Source organism: Manis pentadactyla, chromosome 9 (assembly GCF_030020395.1).
Source record: "Manis pentadactyla isolate mManPen7 chromosome 9, mManPen7.hap1, whole genome shotgun sequence".
Taxonomy (NCBI): Eukaryota; Metazoa; Chordata; class Mammalia; order Pholidota; family Manidae; genus Manis; species Manis pentadactyla.
Genome location: NC_080027.1, coordinates 118,565,366 through 118,582,560, shown reverse-complemented (window position 1 = coordinate 118,582,560; position 17,195 = coordinate 118,565,366). Strand labels below are relative to the sequence as shown.

The following is a 17,195-nucleotide window of genomic DNA, read 5'->3' as shown; positions in this document are numbered from 1 at the left end:
AAGACTCCTCTTAGGAGTACAGACATTTGAGGACCTTTTGGTTTGCTGGATCTTAAAGGTCAAGTGTAGAGCTGACACTACTGTACCCTGGAGTATCTGGAAAGACTTGTTTTACTCTGGTTGCTACTCAAAGCTTATACTTATAAATGGATCAGAGCTGTGTCCTCAAATATGCAACGTGCTGCTTTCCAAGTGTTAAGTCAGCCAAGCCTTTTGTCTCCTTCCTAGTGGGAGGTGGACATGGGCTAGTAAATTCTGTGTCTTTGGGAGGAGTGTTTCATCATTTCTCTGGATCCTCCGGTGTTTTATTGAGGAGGTGGGCCCCTGTGTTTTCATAAGGTCTTGTTCTCAGTTCTGTCACAGATGTATATTTTATCAAGACACTTCATCTCTCAACTCTTCCATTCTCCAGCAGTTTGTGGCATAGAACAAGAATATTTCATTGTTTCCCTGAAGTAGGACGATAGAAGTATTGCTGTTCTCGCAGTGAAAGCAGCTTGTCAAAGCATTTGCAAAATTAAAGTTGTAGTATCAAATACTGCGGCTGTCTTAATTTGCTCAATGAGGAGACTCCATTTGAAGCTGCAACTCCAGTTGAAGTCATCTTCTAATTAAGTTTATGATAATTTGCCATCATTTTTCAAGCCTATTAGTTTTTGCAATGGCCAAGTTAGTGAAGGCATTCACCAAACTGGCGATTCTCAAGTCTCTAATGGTAGACAAAGCTCTGCTTTTCCCCTGAGATGTCTTGTTGCTATGGAAAGGAAGCACCAGTGGTTTCCAAATATCCTTTCTTGTACCATATAGCCACCGCTTAGAAAGCTAAAGTGTGGGTTCTGCCAGTTGCCAAGAGTATACATTTTGATTATAAACCTAAGAATGGGAAAAATAACAGCAAGGTGATTTCTTAGATTTATTCTTAGGTATGTATGTTGGATTGTTTGTAAATTTCACTTTTAATTGTTCATAGCATGTGGTAGAAATACAGTTGATTTTTTAAAATACTGATTTCATATCCAGTGACCTTAGAGTTGGCTAACTCTAATAGATTATCTCTAAATTATTTTGGGACTTCATTATCACAATCATCATCTTAGGGTAATGACAGTTTTGTTTCTGTCCAGTCCTTTTACATCTTTTTCTCACCTTATTGCACTGGCTAGGACCCAGTTCATTGTTTAATAGAAGTGATGATAACAGACATCCTTATCTCATTCCTGATCCTGAGATAAAGCTTTCAACATCTCACCATTAAATATGATGTGTGCTGTTGGACTTCCAAACTACCCTGAAGGAAATTGCCTTCTACTCCTCCTTTGTACAAAGATTTTATCATAAATTGATAATGAATTTTATCAAACTTTTTAAAAGTCTGTTATGATTATCACATTACTTTTTACCTTTATTCTTCCAATGCAGTGTATTAAATTTATTTTCTAATATTAAATCCAATGATCCACCTTCCATTTATGGAATAACTTTACATTTCTAGTATAAACCCAAGTTGATTATAATATAGTCCCTGTTTACATGCCTCTGAGTTTAAAATTTGCTAATATTTTGTTAAGTTTTTGTATCTATGTTCACAAGAGGGATTATCTTGTTCTTTTCTTATAATATTTTTTATCAGGCCCTGATGTCAGAGTTTTGCTGGCCTCATAAAATAATTTTAGAAGTGTTCCCTCTTTAATATTATCTAAAATATTTAGTCCAAGATTGGTGTTTTTTCTTTCTTAAGTGATAAATTCACCAGTGAAGCCTTCTGGGCCTGGACTTTTCTTTATTAGGAAGATTTTAAAATATGAAATCATTTCTGTAGTAGCTATAATAGTATATAATTTTCCTGTTTTTCTTACATCTGTTTTGATAGCTTGTGTTTCTCTAGGAATTTATCTATATAATCTGATTTTCAAATTTATTTTCTGAAGTTATGAAGGTGTCCTTTTTATGGAGATATTTTTTATTGAAGTATATGGTTAATAAACATTGTATTAGTTTCAAGATACAATATAGTGATTCAACAGTTACCCTCATTATTAAATCCTCACCCCAACTAGTGCAGTTACTGTCGTGTAAACATGACATTTTTTTAAAAACTCACAGAATCAATGAAAGTTAGAAAAATAATACAGTCCCTTTTACACCCTTGAGCCTTTGAGGGTAAGTGGTCTGCTGACCTGATGCTTCATCACTCCCAAATATAGTGTATATTTTCTATGAACAAGAATGTTCTTTTATATAATCACAGTGTAATCATCAAAACTAAGACATTAACATTGATATATTTTCAACATCTAATCTTCACAACCCATTCATAGTCAACAGTTGTGCAAATAATGTCCATTATAGCAAAAGGATCTAGTTTAAAATCATGCTTTTCATTTAGTTGTCACGTCTTTTTAGTCTTCTTCGGTCTAGAATCGTTCTTCAGTCATTGAAGATTACAGGCCAGTTATATTTTAGAAGATCTGACTTTATTCTGATATTTCTTACGCTTAGATTCAGGTAGTACATCTTTAGCCGGAATACCACCGAAGTGCCACTGTATACATCTCATTGCATGTCATCAGGTGACCCACGATTTTGCTTTGTTCCATTACTCGTAATGTTCACTTTGATCTCTTCATCAGCGAAGTACCTCCTATAGGCTTCTCCACCATAGAGTTACTCTTGATAATTAAACTCTGTCAGAAGGTACTTTCTAACTATGTACATAATCTGTTCCTCAAAATATTTTCAGTTTATTCATATACTTATTAATATGTAAGTGTACTCATGGTTGCCTCTTTTCCTCAATGTGTTATAATTAGTTCCTATAATTACTTATTTTGAAGCTCAGATTTTTAGTGGGGTTTGGTCAGTATGAACCCCTTCAAGCTGGCTTCTGTGTCCTTTGGCATGTCCCCATCATTCTTTGAATATGTCTTTACTCTCAACACAGTAAGCTTTTCTAGGCTTGTCTTGTATTTTCCCTTTCCCATCCTTTTGAGGTAGCCACTTCTTCATGGAGTCCTGGTTCCTTTTTGTGAAAATTAGATTTAGAGGCCAAGATCTGGGTACTAGGTGTGCTCACTACAATTGAGTTGTTGTTCTTAAACCTTCTCAGTGGACAGAACTAGGATACTTAAAAGTAGGTGTGTATGTTTGCATGTACATGAATATGCACACACATAATGTTATATGTATATTTACACTATATCAACTTTTACCTATTACTTAAAAACTGAGTTCACACTGGTGTCTTCAATTCTAATCCAACACCACAGGGTTTGTTCTGGTGTTTTTCCCTTTCCATATTTTAATCCCCTTTCCAATACCTGAGAGAACTGGCTCCCATTAACCTGAATATATTTATTACTAGATCAGTACCCCTCTCTCAGCATGCATGCCCCTCCTGCCCATTTTGGGTTCTGATATCCACCCAGCCTGTCCCGTTTGCATGTGTCCTTATGACCTTTAGGACATGTGCAGTGACAGCACAGGCCTACTTTCCCTGCACTGGATATCCTTATCGTCCTACCTACAGGCTCACTTCTTGCTTGGCATCTGATCCAATGCCCCAGGACTTCTCTTTTCCCCCACATAGTCGCCTTCCTCACCCCACTTGAGCGCCAATAGCGCACTCCAGGCTCCCCTAATACAGGGATACTCTCCATCCCACTGAGGCTCTGGTTTCCCCCTGTCAGGCCACCGTCTGTGTGGATGACTGCCTCCTTCACCAGGTATGCCTCTGGTAGATGCTTCCTTAGCCTTCCTGGGCTTTGACAGCCCACACCAGCCCCCCTCCATGGCTCTGATTCCGCTTAGGTTCCGACCCCCTTTTGTTCAGTGTAGACACTCCTTGCCCTTTTTGGGCTCTGTTGCCCCAGGCTAGGCTGCCCCTTTGTGGAGAACCTTTTAGTCCTGCTGAAGCTCTGTTCCATGTCTGGGCCTCTCTCACTCACCGTGGCTCTGCCATGCTGCATGGGGCTGCCCCGTATGTGCATGTCCTCCGTTCCCTGCTTGAGCTCTGATACCTCACTGTGGCTACTCCCTGAGTGAAGGCCCTCCTCACACCGCTTGAGTTCTGATACCATGCTGGGCTGCCTCTCATGTGGGCATAACCACTCTTCTCATCTTTCTTGGGCCCCAAAATAGCACACTGGCTTCCCCTACAGGTAGACATTCTCCTTATCCCACCCTGGCTCTGACATATGGCTCTGGGCCGCCGTGGCTTCCTGTGCCAGCACCAGTGCAGACCACTGCCTCCCTCTGCCCCACTAAATATCTTTAAGACTGAAATTTCCAAAAATGGAAGGCCAAAGGGAATGCTTGTTGTCTTTTTAATGTCTGAAGAATTTGAAATATTGTCCTCCTTTCTATTCCTGATAGTAATAATTTATGCCATCTCTGTTTCTTTATGACTAGTCTCTTCCAACAGTTTATCAGTTTTATTAGCATTCTCAGTGAATTTTATTTGGGTTTGCTGATGTTCTCTGTTGTATTTGTGTTGTCTATTTGATTTCTTTATTATTTCATTCCTCCTAGTTTCTTTGAGTTTAATTTTGTTAAAATTTTTAACTTCTTGAAGTGGGTGCTTAGGTCATTGTTTTCATCTTCCCTGTATCCCCCACCATCCCCAATATATGCACTTAGGCCTATAAATTTCCTTCTAAGCATGGCTTTATCCATACGCCACAAATTTATATGGATTTTTAAAAATCATTATTTCCAGTGCATTTTCTAATTTCTGTTGGAATTTTTTCTTTGATCCATGAGTTATGTAGAAGTATATTTTGATTTCCTGTTATTTTATGTAGATTTCTATAGATTTTTTATTTTAAGTCACATTTTTGTTTCTGATATCTAGTTTAATTATACTGTGGTCAGAAAAGTCCTATTTATGCTTCCAGTTTTGTGAATTGTGTCAAGCCTTAATGTATTACCCAGTATATGATGAATTTTGACAAATTTCCACAAGTGCTTGAAAAGAAAAATGAATTCTGCAGATGTGTACTCACTACTTTTTAGAACTACAGTTCTCAGACTTTGAAAACATGGTCTTCAAACTCTTGTGCACTGTTTTTTAAGCCAATGCCATACTGTTTTGATTACTCTAGCTTTGTAATATAATATGAGATCCAGAAGGGTGATGCATCCAGCTTTGTTCTTCTTTCTCAAGATTGCTTCAGCTGTTTGGAGTCATCTGTGGTTCCAGACAAATTTCAGGATTATTTTTTCTGTTTTTATGATAAATGCCATTGGAATTTTAATAGCAACTGTATTGAATCTGTAGATTGCTTTAGGTAGTATGGACATTCTAACAATATAAATTGTTCAATCCATGAACATGAAATATCTTTCCATTTATTTTGTGACTTTCTTTCATCAATGTCTTACAGTTTTTAGTGTACATATCTTTCACCTTCTTGGTTAAACTTATTCTTAGGTATTTTATTCTTTTTGATGCAGTTGTTACTGGAATTTGTTTCTTAATTTCTTTTCTTGATAGTTTGTTGTTAGTATATAGAAACACAACTGATTTTTATATTTTGGTTTCATATCCTGCAACCTTACTGAATTCATTTATTCTAAGTTTTTGATGGCATCTTTAGGCTTTTCTATATATAGTATCGTGTCATCTACAAATATAAATAGTTTTATTTGTTCTTTTTTGATTTTGGATGCCTTTTAGTTCTTTTTAATACTAATTACTTTAGTTAGGACTTCCAATACTATGTTGAATAAAAGTGGTGAGCATTGGTATCCTTGTCCTGATTTTAGAAGAAAAGCGTTCAGTGTTTTCCTTTGACTGAGATGTTAGCTCTAGGCCTGTCATATGTAACTTTTATTATTTTGACATTAGTCCCTCTATACCCAGTTTATTGAGAGTTTTTATCATGAAGGGTGTTGAATTTACCTGCATCTATTGAGATGATGATATGATTTTTTTATCCTTCATTTTGTTAATGTATTACATTGATTGATTTATAGATGTTGAACCGTTCTTGCATCCCTGGAATAAATACCAGTTGATCATGTGTATGATACTTTTAATGTATTTTTAAATTCCGTTTGCTAATATTTTGTTGAGGTTATTTGCATCTGTATTCATCAGGGGATATTGGCCTGTAATTTTATTTTTTGTTGTAGTGTTCTTGCCTGGCTTTAATATCAAGGTAATGCTGGCCTAGTAAAATGACTTTGGTAGTATTCCTTCCTCTTCTGTTTCTTTTAAGAGTTTGGGAAGGATTGGTATTAATTTTCCTGTATGAGTTTGTTAGAATGTATGAGTGAAGCCCTCTGATCCTAGACATTTGTTTGATTCAGTCTTGGTATATTGTGTGTTCTAGAAATTTATCCATTTTCTCTAGGCTGTCCTATTTTTTGGCATGTAATATTTCATAGTAATCTCTTATCCTCTGTATCTTTGGCATCTGTTGTAGTGTCTCCTCTGTCATTACTAGTTTTCTATATTTGAGTCCTCTCCGTTTCTTGGTGGGTGACATCTACTCTTTTCCATATAGATTGTGAAATTGACCCCATCCTCAGCTTCAGTTTGATGGCTTGTAATTAATCTCAGCCAGGTTTAGTAATCCCCTTCCCCCTACCAAACTGGGTTTAGAAATAGACAGGTGACCTAATAGTATACAATGAGATTTATGGGGCAATATGCTGGGAAAGGTCACTTCTCTTTAAAAAAGAAAAAAAATAAAGGCAAAGGAAAAAATGATATGGTGACTCTTTGAACCACTACATTGGGAATTTTTTAATTGACTTCATGTTATATAAATAGATATTACCATTTAGTTTATAATTCAATGACTGATTAAATATAAATATACATCTTTAAAGGAGGGGACAATGTTGGTTTAATGATTTTAAAACTTTAAATAGAGAATATATTTGGAAACAACAGAAAATCGAAGCTATCCGTTTTTGTTGTTATTTTAACAAATGGGGATTTTTTTTGTCTCAGGCATCAAGAAGTTTAGAGGTAGCTGTTGGAATGATGTTTCAGAGACCCAGACTCTACTTTCCTGCTTCTCCATCCTTAGCTTTCATTCTCATGCTAGTTACTTCATGGTTGCAGGATGGCTGCCGTATCTGCAGGCAGGAGGGAGGGGAAAGGCTAAGGAACAAAGGGGCACAGCAGGTGAGCCCGCCAACTTTTATCAGGAAAATAAAAGCATTCCTGGAATCCCTACTCTGAAATCTAGGATACTTTGTTTTGTTGGCTGCCGTTTGAAATGGTGTCTATTTAATCTGTCTTCCCAAATTTAGCTTCAACTGTGTTAATTCTGTAACATTTCTACTTTTTTGCTTATGTTTTATAAAGTAAAGTTAGTATGTTAGATTGACTAGATTAGACATTTAGTTTTCTTTTTCTAAAATTAGGGCTTTTGTGTATGTAAATTTGTGATAAGTTCATGCAAATTAATATTTTTCATTTGAACTAGGCATTGTGGTAATTTTTAAATGAGTTTTATGATTCTTGTGTAAAATTTTTTTATCTTAGGAAGAACAGAAAACCTATTAAACATTTTAACTGAACTCCATTGTGAGAATTATAATATAGACTACTTTTTTTCTGCATCTCTTGAGAAAGGAGATTCACAGTCTGTTAAGAGAAAAAATGAGCAGTGTTTAAATTTAATATCTGGTACTGCATTCAGGTTTTATCTACACAGACTTAGCTATTCTTTAATTGTATACTAACTCTGTTGCCTTATATCTCGCTCAAGCTCCCACCTCTATCCTGTTCACAGACATGTTTATTCTCAATTATTGAGATAAATCATTGAAGTAAAAATTAAAAGGATAATTTAAGAATGAAAGAAAGTGTGGTTTCAGATTATCTCCTGGAGGTGGAGATGCCTCCAGTAGGTAGGTTGGAGCCGTAGGTAGGAGTTCAGAGGGAGTAGAGTGGGGTGGTGGGGGTGGTGGGGGTCTCCTAATAATGGAGATTAATCGATTAATCCATCTTTGCTGATAGTAGTGATTAGACCTTTATTCACAGTGTGTCTCATCTCAGAATTCTGGATGTTGGATAGATGTGGAAAAATAGTTTCTGACAATGCTAAGGTTAATGGTAGTGTAATTTCATCTCAGTAACTGAAGAAAACAAGGAGTTTGTATGTTTGTTTCACCTACTATATTTTTTACCAACTGTGGCTACAGAGACCACAGATCATAAGGGAATAGATGAAATATGAATGCATCAGGATTTTGAAAGGAAGAACAAATAAATAAGCTATTCCACTAATATTTATTGTTTTCCTATTTTTATGGCATATAACAAGTTCTCTCAGTACATAACTTTTATTTTTCCTAATCTTATTATGCAGGAGGAGAGAAGTGGGAAACCAGATTATTTTATTTCTGCATCTGAACTAGGAAAGAAGAAAAATTGTAGTGACTCTAATAGTTACATTGCCTCAAATATTTTAATCCAATTTTTTAAAAGTCATGTGCAATTATTGTGGACTGTACTGCATGTTGAGGCTAATTGGAAACAGTGACCAGATTCTTAATCATTATCAGGAAACTGCATTCAGAGAATGAGAAGAACACCCCCACTGGATGAACTTCAGCCACCACCATATCAGGATGACAGTGGCTCTCCCCACCTCTCATGTACACCCTCAGAAATTGGGGACAGTAAATGTGAATTTTCCCACTGCAGCAACAGCCCGAGATGCTCATATAACAAGTGCCCAAGTGAAGGCAGCACAGGTCATGAAATAGAAAGTTTTCATAATAAAGGATACGAAGAAGACGTTCCGAGTGACAGCACGGCAGTCCTGAGCCCGGAAGTAAGTAAAAGCGCGTAGGTTTTTTTAAATGAACTTTATTCTGAGGGTAATAATCCTGTGCTTCTCCTCTTAGCAAGAAGGTTTTGTCACTGTCTTGGCCTTTCTGGATTATGATCCCAGTTTCTATCCTTGACCTAATCTTTATCCAGCAGGCTAACCCGGGCTGTCCCGAGCATTTTGCTGCTCCCCCCGAAGGACGATGGGTAGCTAATAATGGGAGCAAAACGCAAGATACTGAAAAGTTGCCTCCCCTCAAATTTCAGCCTCAAGATTCAAGATAGGGTTTTTGTGGGTTTTCTTTTTTAACATTTCGTATAAAACATCTGCAGTTCTTCACCTGTTTCTTTCATCTGGCCACAGCCATATTTACCTGTTCCTATTTATGTTTGTGGCTTTTACGTTTAAAATTATTTTGGATATTTTTACTATTGGAAGGTTGCCCATTAATGTTTTACAAGTCTTTCAAAATAATGTCTTTGCATTTTCATATCCTGGAATATGGAAAAGATAAGAGATGCTTAGCTTTACCAGTGAAATTTGAATTCATAGCATCATGAAACCAGAGTGGCTGGTTGGTTGTATTTTAAGTTACTTCTGTTTGGGGAGCAAAAATGTGAAAAAGACAACAAAAATAGGTGTACATTTTTGAAGTCTTCCCATGTTTAAAAAGGATGTTCTACTCTTTCTGTGATGAAATCCAGAGATTTTCTTGAGGTATTTACTTTTAGAATCTACTTTCTTTCAGATCGCAAGTTTTTACAACTTTTGTCCCAGACAAGATTTTGTGATACTGACGTGTGTCATTGTTCTTACTAGGTGAATTTTCATCTGCTGCCAAAATTAAATAGTGGAAATAGAGCTATGAATAGAATTAACTGAATTTAAAATTTTTCTTACATAATTTCTAAAGACACTTTTTATCTGTTACTACTTTTCTACTATTTCTAGTATTAGATAATACCTAACTTAGAAGAAAATTCTACATTGGTACTTTAGAAGTTTAATACCCTCTAATTATGTCAAGGTTAGAAACTGGCACCACATGCCAGTAGTATTTCATCATTTCCCACACAGAATATTTCTCTATGTTCTTTACCTGAACAAATTTGAGGCAGCTGTTTTGCAGGTTTGCAAACTATATAGATAGCCAACAAGTTAATAATGAAGCCTGGATTATGGAATTAACAGTAATAGCTACCCCCCAGCTGTGCCAGGAATTTTGCTATAAACTTCACATAGCTAATTTCATACAAACTCATCTTATGAAAGTTATATCTGTTTTGCAAATGAAAATATTTAGACTCAGTTAAGCAATTGCCCAAATATGAACAGGTCTTAAATGATGGATCTGTAATTCAAACCCAGATCTGCCTGACTTCAAAAACAGTGCCCTTAACAACTATATTATATTGCCTTTCCTGATATAAATCTTTGGATGGAAAATGATTTTGATGTATTGGTACCTTCCACATGCACCACTTCCAGGCAAGCTATCCTAGAGGACTCCACAGACCAAATTAAGATGCTCAAATTACAATAGTGTGCTGGGGGAGGGGGTGTGTTGCATGTATGTGGGTGTGCACACGGATGTTTTAATCTACTTCAAGTATAAAGCAAGGAGTAAGATGGGGTAGGCTAATACATTTAGGATAGGATGCCAGTAGGTACAAGTGGAGGACCACACTAAGTGAGTCCTGGTTTATGTTATGTCTATATGTTATGTATGTCTCTGCTCCATCACACCTGTATGGTGTGGTAACAAGGACATGAGTTGAGGTTTGAACAAGGGTGCCAATGGCCAAAAACATTTGCTTGTTTTATGGGAGGGATGTAGGGACAAATACTCCTGGCCACCAATGTAATTTGCCAGTTAGCCTGTTAAATGGACATTTCTTAAATGGAATACATGGGTAACAGAGATACTAGCTCAGAGGTGACATGATCATGGTTTGGACTTTCCATCATTTTCTACAGGTAATACTCATTTGTTCTATCATGTTTTCTATTTATTCTATCTTTAGCATATCTTATAAGTTATTAACTTAGTATCTACCACATAGTTACCACATCTGCAGAATTCTGCCTATGTCTCCCAAGCTACTCCCTTACTCATTATCTATAGTAAGCACATGGAAACACAGCCTGTGAGTGTGGCTGCCAGGTTGCTCTCTGTATTAAATTTCTTATGAGTCTCTTCTATACTTACTTTTGCATCTTCTATAGCAGAATTGAACATATCCAAACAATACAGCAAATGCACATTACATAAATATGTAGTTGTCAATGGCCTGTGTTAGTGTAAAATTTACTCTTGTGTTTTTCAAGTTTATTTTGCTTCCTACTATTCATCTAATAGATAGTAATAATCAAATAAAAAATCCTTACCTTCCTCTTAGTTTAATCCAGGATGTAGCTATCTTAGAGCCTCTCCACATACACAGCCGAACTGGGAGAGGAGTGAGGGTTCAGAAGAGCTCCCTGGCAAGGAGTTCAAAAACTGCGCTGAGAACCTGTTGCTAGATTATTAAACACTGATTCAGACACCTTGAAAGGAAGGATTAATTTCTAGTTGCCTATATGCAGAATACAAATAATGGTTTTTACTCTGTAAGGGTCCCACCGTTTGAACCATCAGTTTTATGAGAATTGTTGAATGCCCAGGAAAAAAAAAAATAGGCACCAAGAAAAACAAAAATTCAGAAATAGCTATCTAGTCCCTATAATACAATGTTTTATTGCCTTGAAAATCTTAGCTATCATGACAGTATTTTAGATGTTTAATTGAAAAAAGAAAGCCACGTAGTAATCATCTTCACCAATTATGAAGGGGCGTGCATTAAAACATTTTGCTTTAAGCTATAATTTTTTTATAGAGTAAGAATGCATTTACGTAACCTGATTTAACCATGTCCCATAAGAACTGAATTCTTCATAGAGTTTGCTCCCTCTCCCCAAGTGTTGTTCTTCATTTGTTGTCTTTTTTTCCATACGTGATACCAAGTGGATCACGGTTAATAGACTTGTAAGATTTGTAAAGTCAAAGACTTACACATTTTGGTTCTGTACTACATCCCCCCACCTAAAGTATGGCCTGGCACATAATAAGTACAATAATTAGGGTACATGTTAAGCTGTTATAACAAGGAGATAGATACACTGGCTAAAAACAGCTTAAGATTGTCTTTTATTTAATGGTAGTCCAGGGTGAGTAGGTGGGATTGTTGGGATCGTTCTACATCACTCAGGGACCCAGCTCCTCCTTTTTTTGTCACTCTGCCGTTCCCTACTATTATCCTCGTCCACATGGTCCAAGCTAACCTGTTCATCCTGTCTGTGTTGAGAAGAACAAGAAGGAAAGAGAGTAAAAGGCAAGTAGTTTCTTCATAAACCTGATGTGGATGTTTCATACATAGCTTCTGAATGCCTCTCATTGGTCCAAGCTAAGTCTCATGGGCATGTCAGCTGTAAGGAAGGCTTTGAAGTATAGTCTCTTGGCAGACCATGTGTTTCTGGCTAAAACTCAGATAGTTTTTTCGAGAAATGCAAAAACAGAAGACTGGGAGTCAGTAAATGACTGTTACTGTAGGCACGAAATCAGAGTTCAGAAACATTTAGAGAATTATAAAATTGGTCCATGTTTTAAAATGGAAATCATTTAAGATTTATTAAAATATTTGAAGGGGCACAGTGGGGTAGTTGGAAGGTCAGAGACCTGAGTTTGGCACCGTCAGTAACTAGCTGAAACTCCTCTTACATTCCAGATAGTTACAGTGGCGGGAATTTGAGACAATTCCAGGTAAAATGGGTATAATTTCACTTAATCTCATAATTAATATGTACAATTTCAGTCTTCTTGAACTTTCAAAATATATATTCTGCCATTTTCAACAGTAATTAGTAGTAGAAAATAATAGGAAGTTTGAATTCTAGTTAAAAATTGAAGTAAATACTGTATGTGATATAGAAAATAAACATTTGGCTACAGACGTTTTGAGACCTTTGTATTTTGTACACTCATATTTCACATTTCCATTGGTCTTCAAGCCTGTGTTATCTTTCTCCCCAGCCCAATAGTGAGCTGCCAGCTAGGTTGTTTATAATATTGAAAGTAAAATTTAGTAGTTTCCTACAAATGGAAAAGATACACATTTGAAGTATATATATTCAATTTTCATTTTAAAATATATATATCCAACTTCCTCAAAATTGTGATGGTTAATAATTAAATTTTGTGTCTTTATTATAGTCAGTTTTTTAGTTTAATTTACCGCTTTTACTGCTCTGGTCCTATAAAGCAGCTTTTGACTGTAGTTGACTATTAACTTTCTTTGTGACAGCAAACCAAAATATTTTCACATCATCCTCCTAAAGAAATATCAGGTATTTACTTACATGCCAGATTAAATAATAGACTTAAAAACTGAAAACATTTAAATTTGCTTTTCTTAGGATATGTCAGCTCAAGGATCATCTTCACAGCTTCCTAAACCTTTTGATCCCGAGCCAGAAGCTAAATATGGCACACTGGATGTGACTTTTGACTATGACTCACAAGAACAGAAGCTTCTGGTGACAGTGACAGCTGTCACAGATATCCCAGCATATAACAGGACAGGTGGCAACTCATGGCAAGTACACCTTGTTCTTCTACCTATAAAGAAGCAGAGAGCAAAGACCAGCATCCAGAGAGGACCGTGCCCTGTCTTCACAGAAACATTCAAATTTAATCATGTTGAATCTGAGATGATTGGAAATTATGCAGTTCGGTTCAGACTGTACGGGGTACATCGCATGAAAAAAGAAAAGATTGTGGGGGAAAAGATTTTTTATTTGACAAAATTGAATCTTCAAGGGAAAATGTCATTACCTGTGATACTGGAACCTTCTTACAATCATTCTGTGAGTATTTGATTGATCAAGTAGCCCAAATACAGTTTATGTTTATTGTATCAAATATACACAATTTTAAAAACCTATGATCAATCCAACAACGTTTTCAGTCTATTTTTTACATAGTACTCATACCTTTACATGATTTCTAAGCCCTGGATAGGTAGGTATAATTTTTCCGTAGCTATAAAAGTTGCCTTTGAAGAACACATATGGTTTATTTTATGTATTTTATTTTATCCTTTATAGAGTCTAGCCCAGTGTCTAACACATTCATTCCTTCATTAAGCACTTTCTAGATAATTGATTATGATGTTATCTGAATGTCTGGTAGAATTTATTGTTCTCTTTCCAGGTTAAAACTAGGCCATATTTTAACAACTATCTAGCCCCGTATCTTTCTTGTTTGATATACTACAGAAATTATTTGCTCTTATAGAATATGTACTGCTGCCTAGCTCAAGATTATCTTCCCAGAACTGCTATAGAATCGTTTTTAAAGGTTAAAAAAGGTTATTATACTTTCCACCCTTCTTTAAACAAAGATTTTTGCAGAAAAGCTGGGAGAATACTGAAATGTAGTCCTATGAGCTCTTCTCTCTTTTCTTTTCTCCTCCACATTCTGTCCACATACAATTCTCTCTTTCTCCTTATTTTTAGCTAAGTTCCCACAAGGCATTGCGAATCACGGGAACTGTACTGTTTATTTAAACCAAGGAAATACATTTGCCATATAATTATTTAGATTATGAGAAAAATCTGTGATATGCTATAAATGTAGATTATGAATTATATTTATTCCTTCTGGTTATATTGAATATCTATAAAAAGCATTTTTATAACATAAATGTGAAGATTTTAGAATAGGTTTATATGTTAAAATAAAGGTATAATACCTCAGGGTTGTTTTTAAGCTTTTAAATGCGTAAGTGTTAAGTCTGAGGTTACAGTCTCACTGAGTTTACACGATTTCAACATCTTTAAAAACGATACAATGATAGTAAATATAGTATATCGCAATGGGTTTGTAGGATAATATTCAGCCTTTATTGGAAGAATTGACAACTTATTATAATTTTAAATTTAAGAATTGCTTTTTTAAAAATGGTATCAGCTTATTAGAGGGGAAGAAAAAAGGAAGTGCAAGCAGTGTTTCAGAGGGGAAAACATTTTTTTAGAAAATCAAATATTCTGCATTTCTTAATATGATTTTTAAACTTTCTTATTATTTGGTCTAAGTGACCACTAGTTAATCTGTGGATAATACATTCTTATATAGAAAGACCTGATTTAAATCTGAAGAGAATGACTATCACCAAGAGGTATGTGTTTTGTGTTTATTTACTTCAGTTTATCTGTTCCCAATTCTGTATTAATTATGTTCATTTCACAAAGAAAATGGAGCCATAGAAATATGGTTTGTCTGTGATCATACTAATTTCTGTGCACACCTACATTACATGTATTTTAGCTTATGGTCATTGGTTCTGTATTTCTGACAACCAGTACAGTAAATTTCTGACGGCTGTTCACACACAAAACAAGTGTTGGATTAATAGCTTCTAAGATATATAATATTTAAATCTGAGTAAAACTGTCCATCTTCTGCTCATAGAAAGTTTTTTCTCTCCATAGTCCACTTCACAAATTCAATGCCTGTGTTTCATTGTTCCTCTCCCTTATTTTCTTTCTTTCTCCACCTTCTCAAAATCTCACTGCCTGTTTTCGACTTCCATGTCAAAAACAACTCAATGCATTACAATTATGAGGTTAAGACTCATAATTCTATCAATTGTCAAAAAATACTAATAGTATATACTCTCCATAAGCTATAATGTTCATGTTCTCTTTGCTTGAGTTTTGATGTTACCTGTATGAAGAAATTATGTGATTATAGATTACTTAGATGATTTTAGCTCTAATTTTTTGAGATGTAATAATATATGAGGGAGAAGTACTCTCACAATTAACATGTGTTCTTATAGCTTTTGGATAGCTATTTGTTGTTTTGCAAAAATATTAGCCTTTTGGCAAGGGAAAGTTTTAATCCAGTCCAAAAAATGTATGAACTACAATAAAAATATATTTGACACTTTTATAGTTTACTTTCATGGGTAATAAGAAAAACAGAATTCTGCATATAAAATTTAGTTTCATAGCTAGTATTTCAGGAATTGATGAAATCAATACATTGAAAGAAAAATGACCAGTATCACCAAAGTAACTTTTTGAGGACTAAACCATCAGTTTTCCCTGGGGATAAGATTTAAGTTTAACATTAAGATTAGCATTAACATTTAATGCTAAGATAATGAGATAGTTTGATCATTGAATAATAGAAAATATACAAAGGGTTTAAAAGCGTAAGTTCTTTCAGCTAACTAGTTGTGTAAGCTTGCATAAATTATCTAATCACTTTGGACATCAGGTTTCTCATTAGTAAAACGAGGGAACCAAACCAAATGATCTCTGAGGTCCTACCCATCTCTGATATTCTCTAACTGCTAATAGGTGAGACCAAAAAATGGGTGATTTTTAGGTGGGTTTTGTATGCTTGATATATGACATTTTGTAGTGGACATTTATTATGTTTTTTCGCACTCCAGTAATCTGATTATTGAAAACCATTCATTGAATTTAGTATATACAGGTAGTGGGTAGCCTTTAGAGGGACCAGTCTGGCGGGGTAGAGGGCCAGAATCTAAACTAGGGTGACACTAAAGTACCAATCATGTGGACAACTTTTCCACCAGGTTTGGCTGTGAAAATAGGAAGAGGGAGGGAACAGTATTTGGAATGTGGTGGTTTAGGTATGATGTTTTTGAGAATAGGGGAGACTTGGGCATGCTTAAATACTGATGAAAATGATATAATGGAAGATGAAGGTAAGATATAGAAGAGCTGATTGAAGATCGATATTAAATTGCTGGGCCTGGGATGAACAGAGAGGCAAAAATGGTTGAGAGTATTTTCAAGACATTTATTTAAATTGTGGGCCATGAAATCTAAGTGGAGTAAAGACAGAAGTGAAGCTAGATAGGGGCTGACAGGCGGGAGGAGTAGAAAGGTTAGTGGACTGAAAGTCCCAAGGGTATCAAGGAACAGACGGGAGAAGAGTAGTTCAGCAAGAAGTTTGAAAAAATAGAGGACTGCAGTTAGGGAGGAGAATGCTTCCAGATAATGTGATGTGATGACAGGGGTCCAGAGAGTCCTGGCAGGAGTGGGCATCTGAGATGGGATAAAAGGCAAAAATCACTGGAGATGGGTAAGTAGGTCAGGAGAGGCGCAGTTCTTGAATGGGTTATCCACATGGACAGATGGCTGAAGTCACAAAAAATGGTGGGAGAAGTTGAAGTGTAAAAGAAGATTGAGTTAAGGGTTCACAAGGAATGAAGAAGAAAGGTCCACAACAGAATATCCAGAGGACAAGATGACAAGAACCTTAAAGGAAAATAATTATTCTTTTCCACAATTTTAGGGGAGCAATGTTTGAGAAAGCAGCAGAGAACT

General features: G+C 35.7%; 1 protein-coding gene across 3 annotated transcripts in view; it reads left to right on the top strand.

The window, feature by feature from the left end:
- Positions 1–17,195, top strand: part of SYT14 (synaptotagmin 14) — a 174,788-nt gene that overhangs the window by 112,061 nt on the left and 45,532 nt on the right. For all 3 annotated transcript variants that reach the window (XM_036912437.2, XM_036912436.2, XM_036912435.2), the window contains 2 exons: positions 8,524–8,795; positions 13,245–13,694. In XM_036912437.2, coding sequence (XP_036768332.1) covers positions 8,524–8,795; positions 13,245–13,694 — 722 coding nt within the window. The remainder of the gene's footprint in view (positions 1–8,523; positions 8,796–13,244; positions 13,695–17,195) is intronic.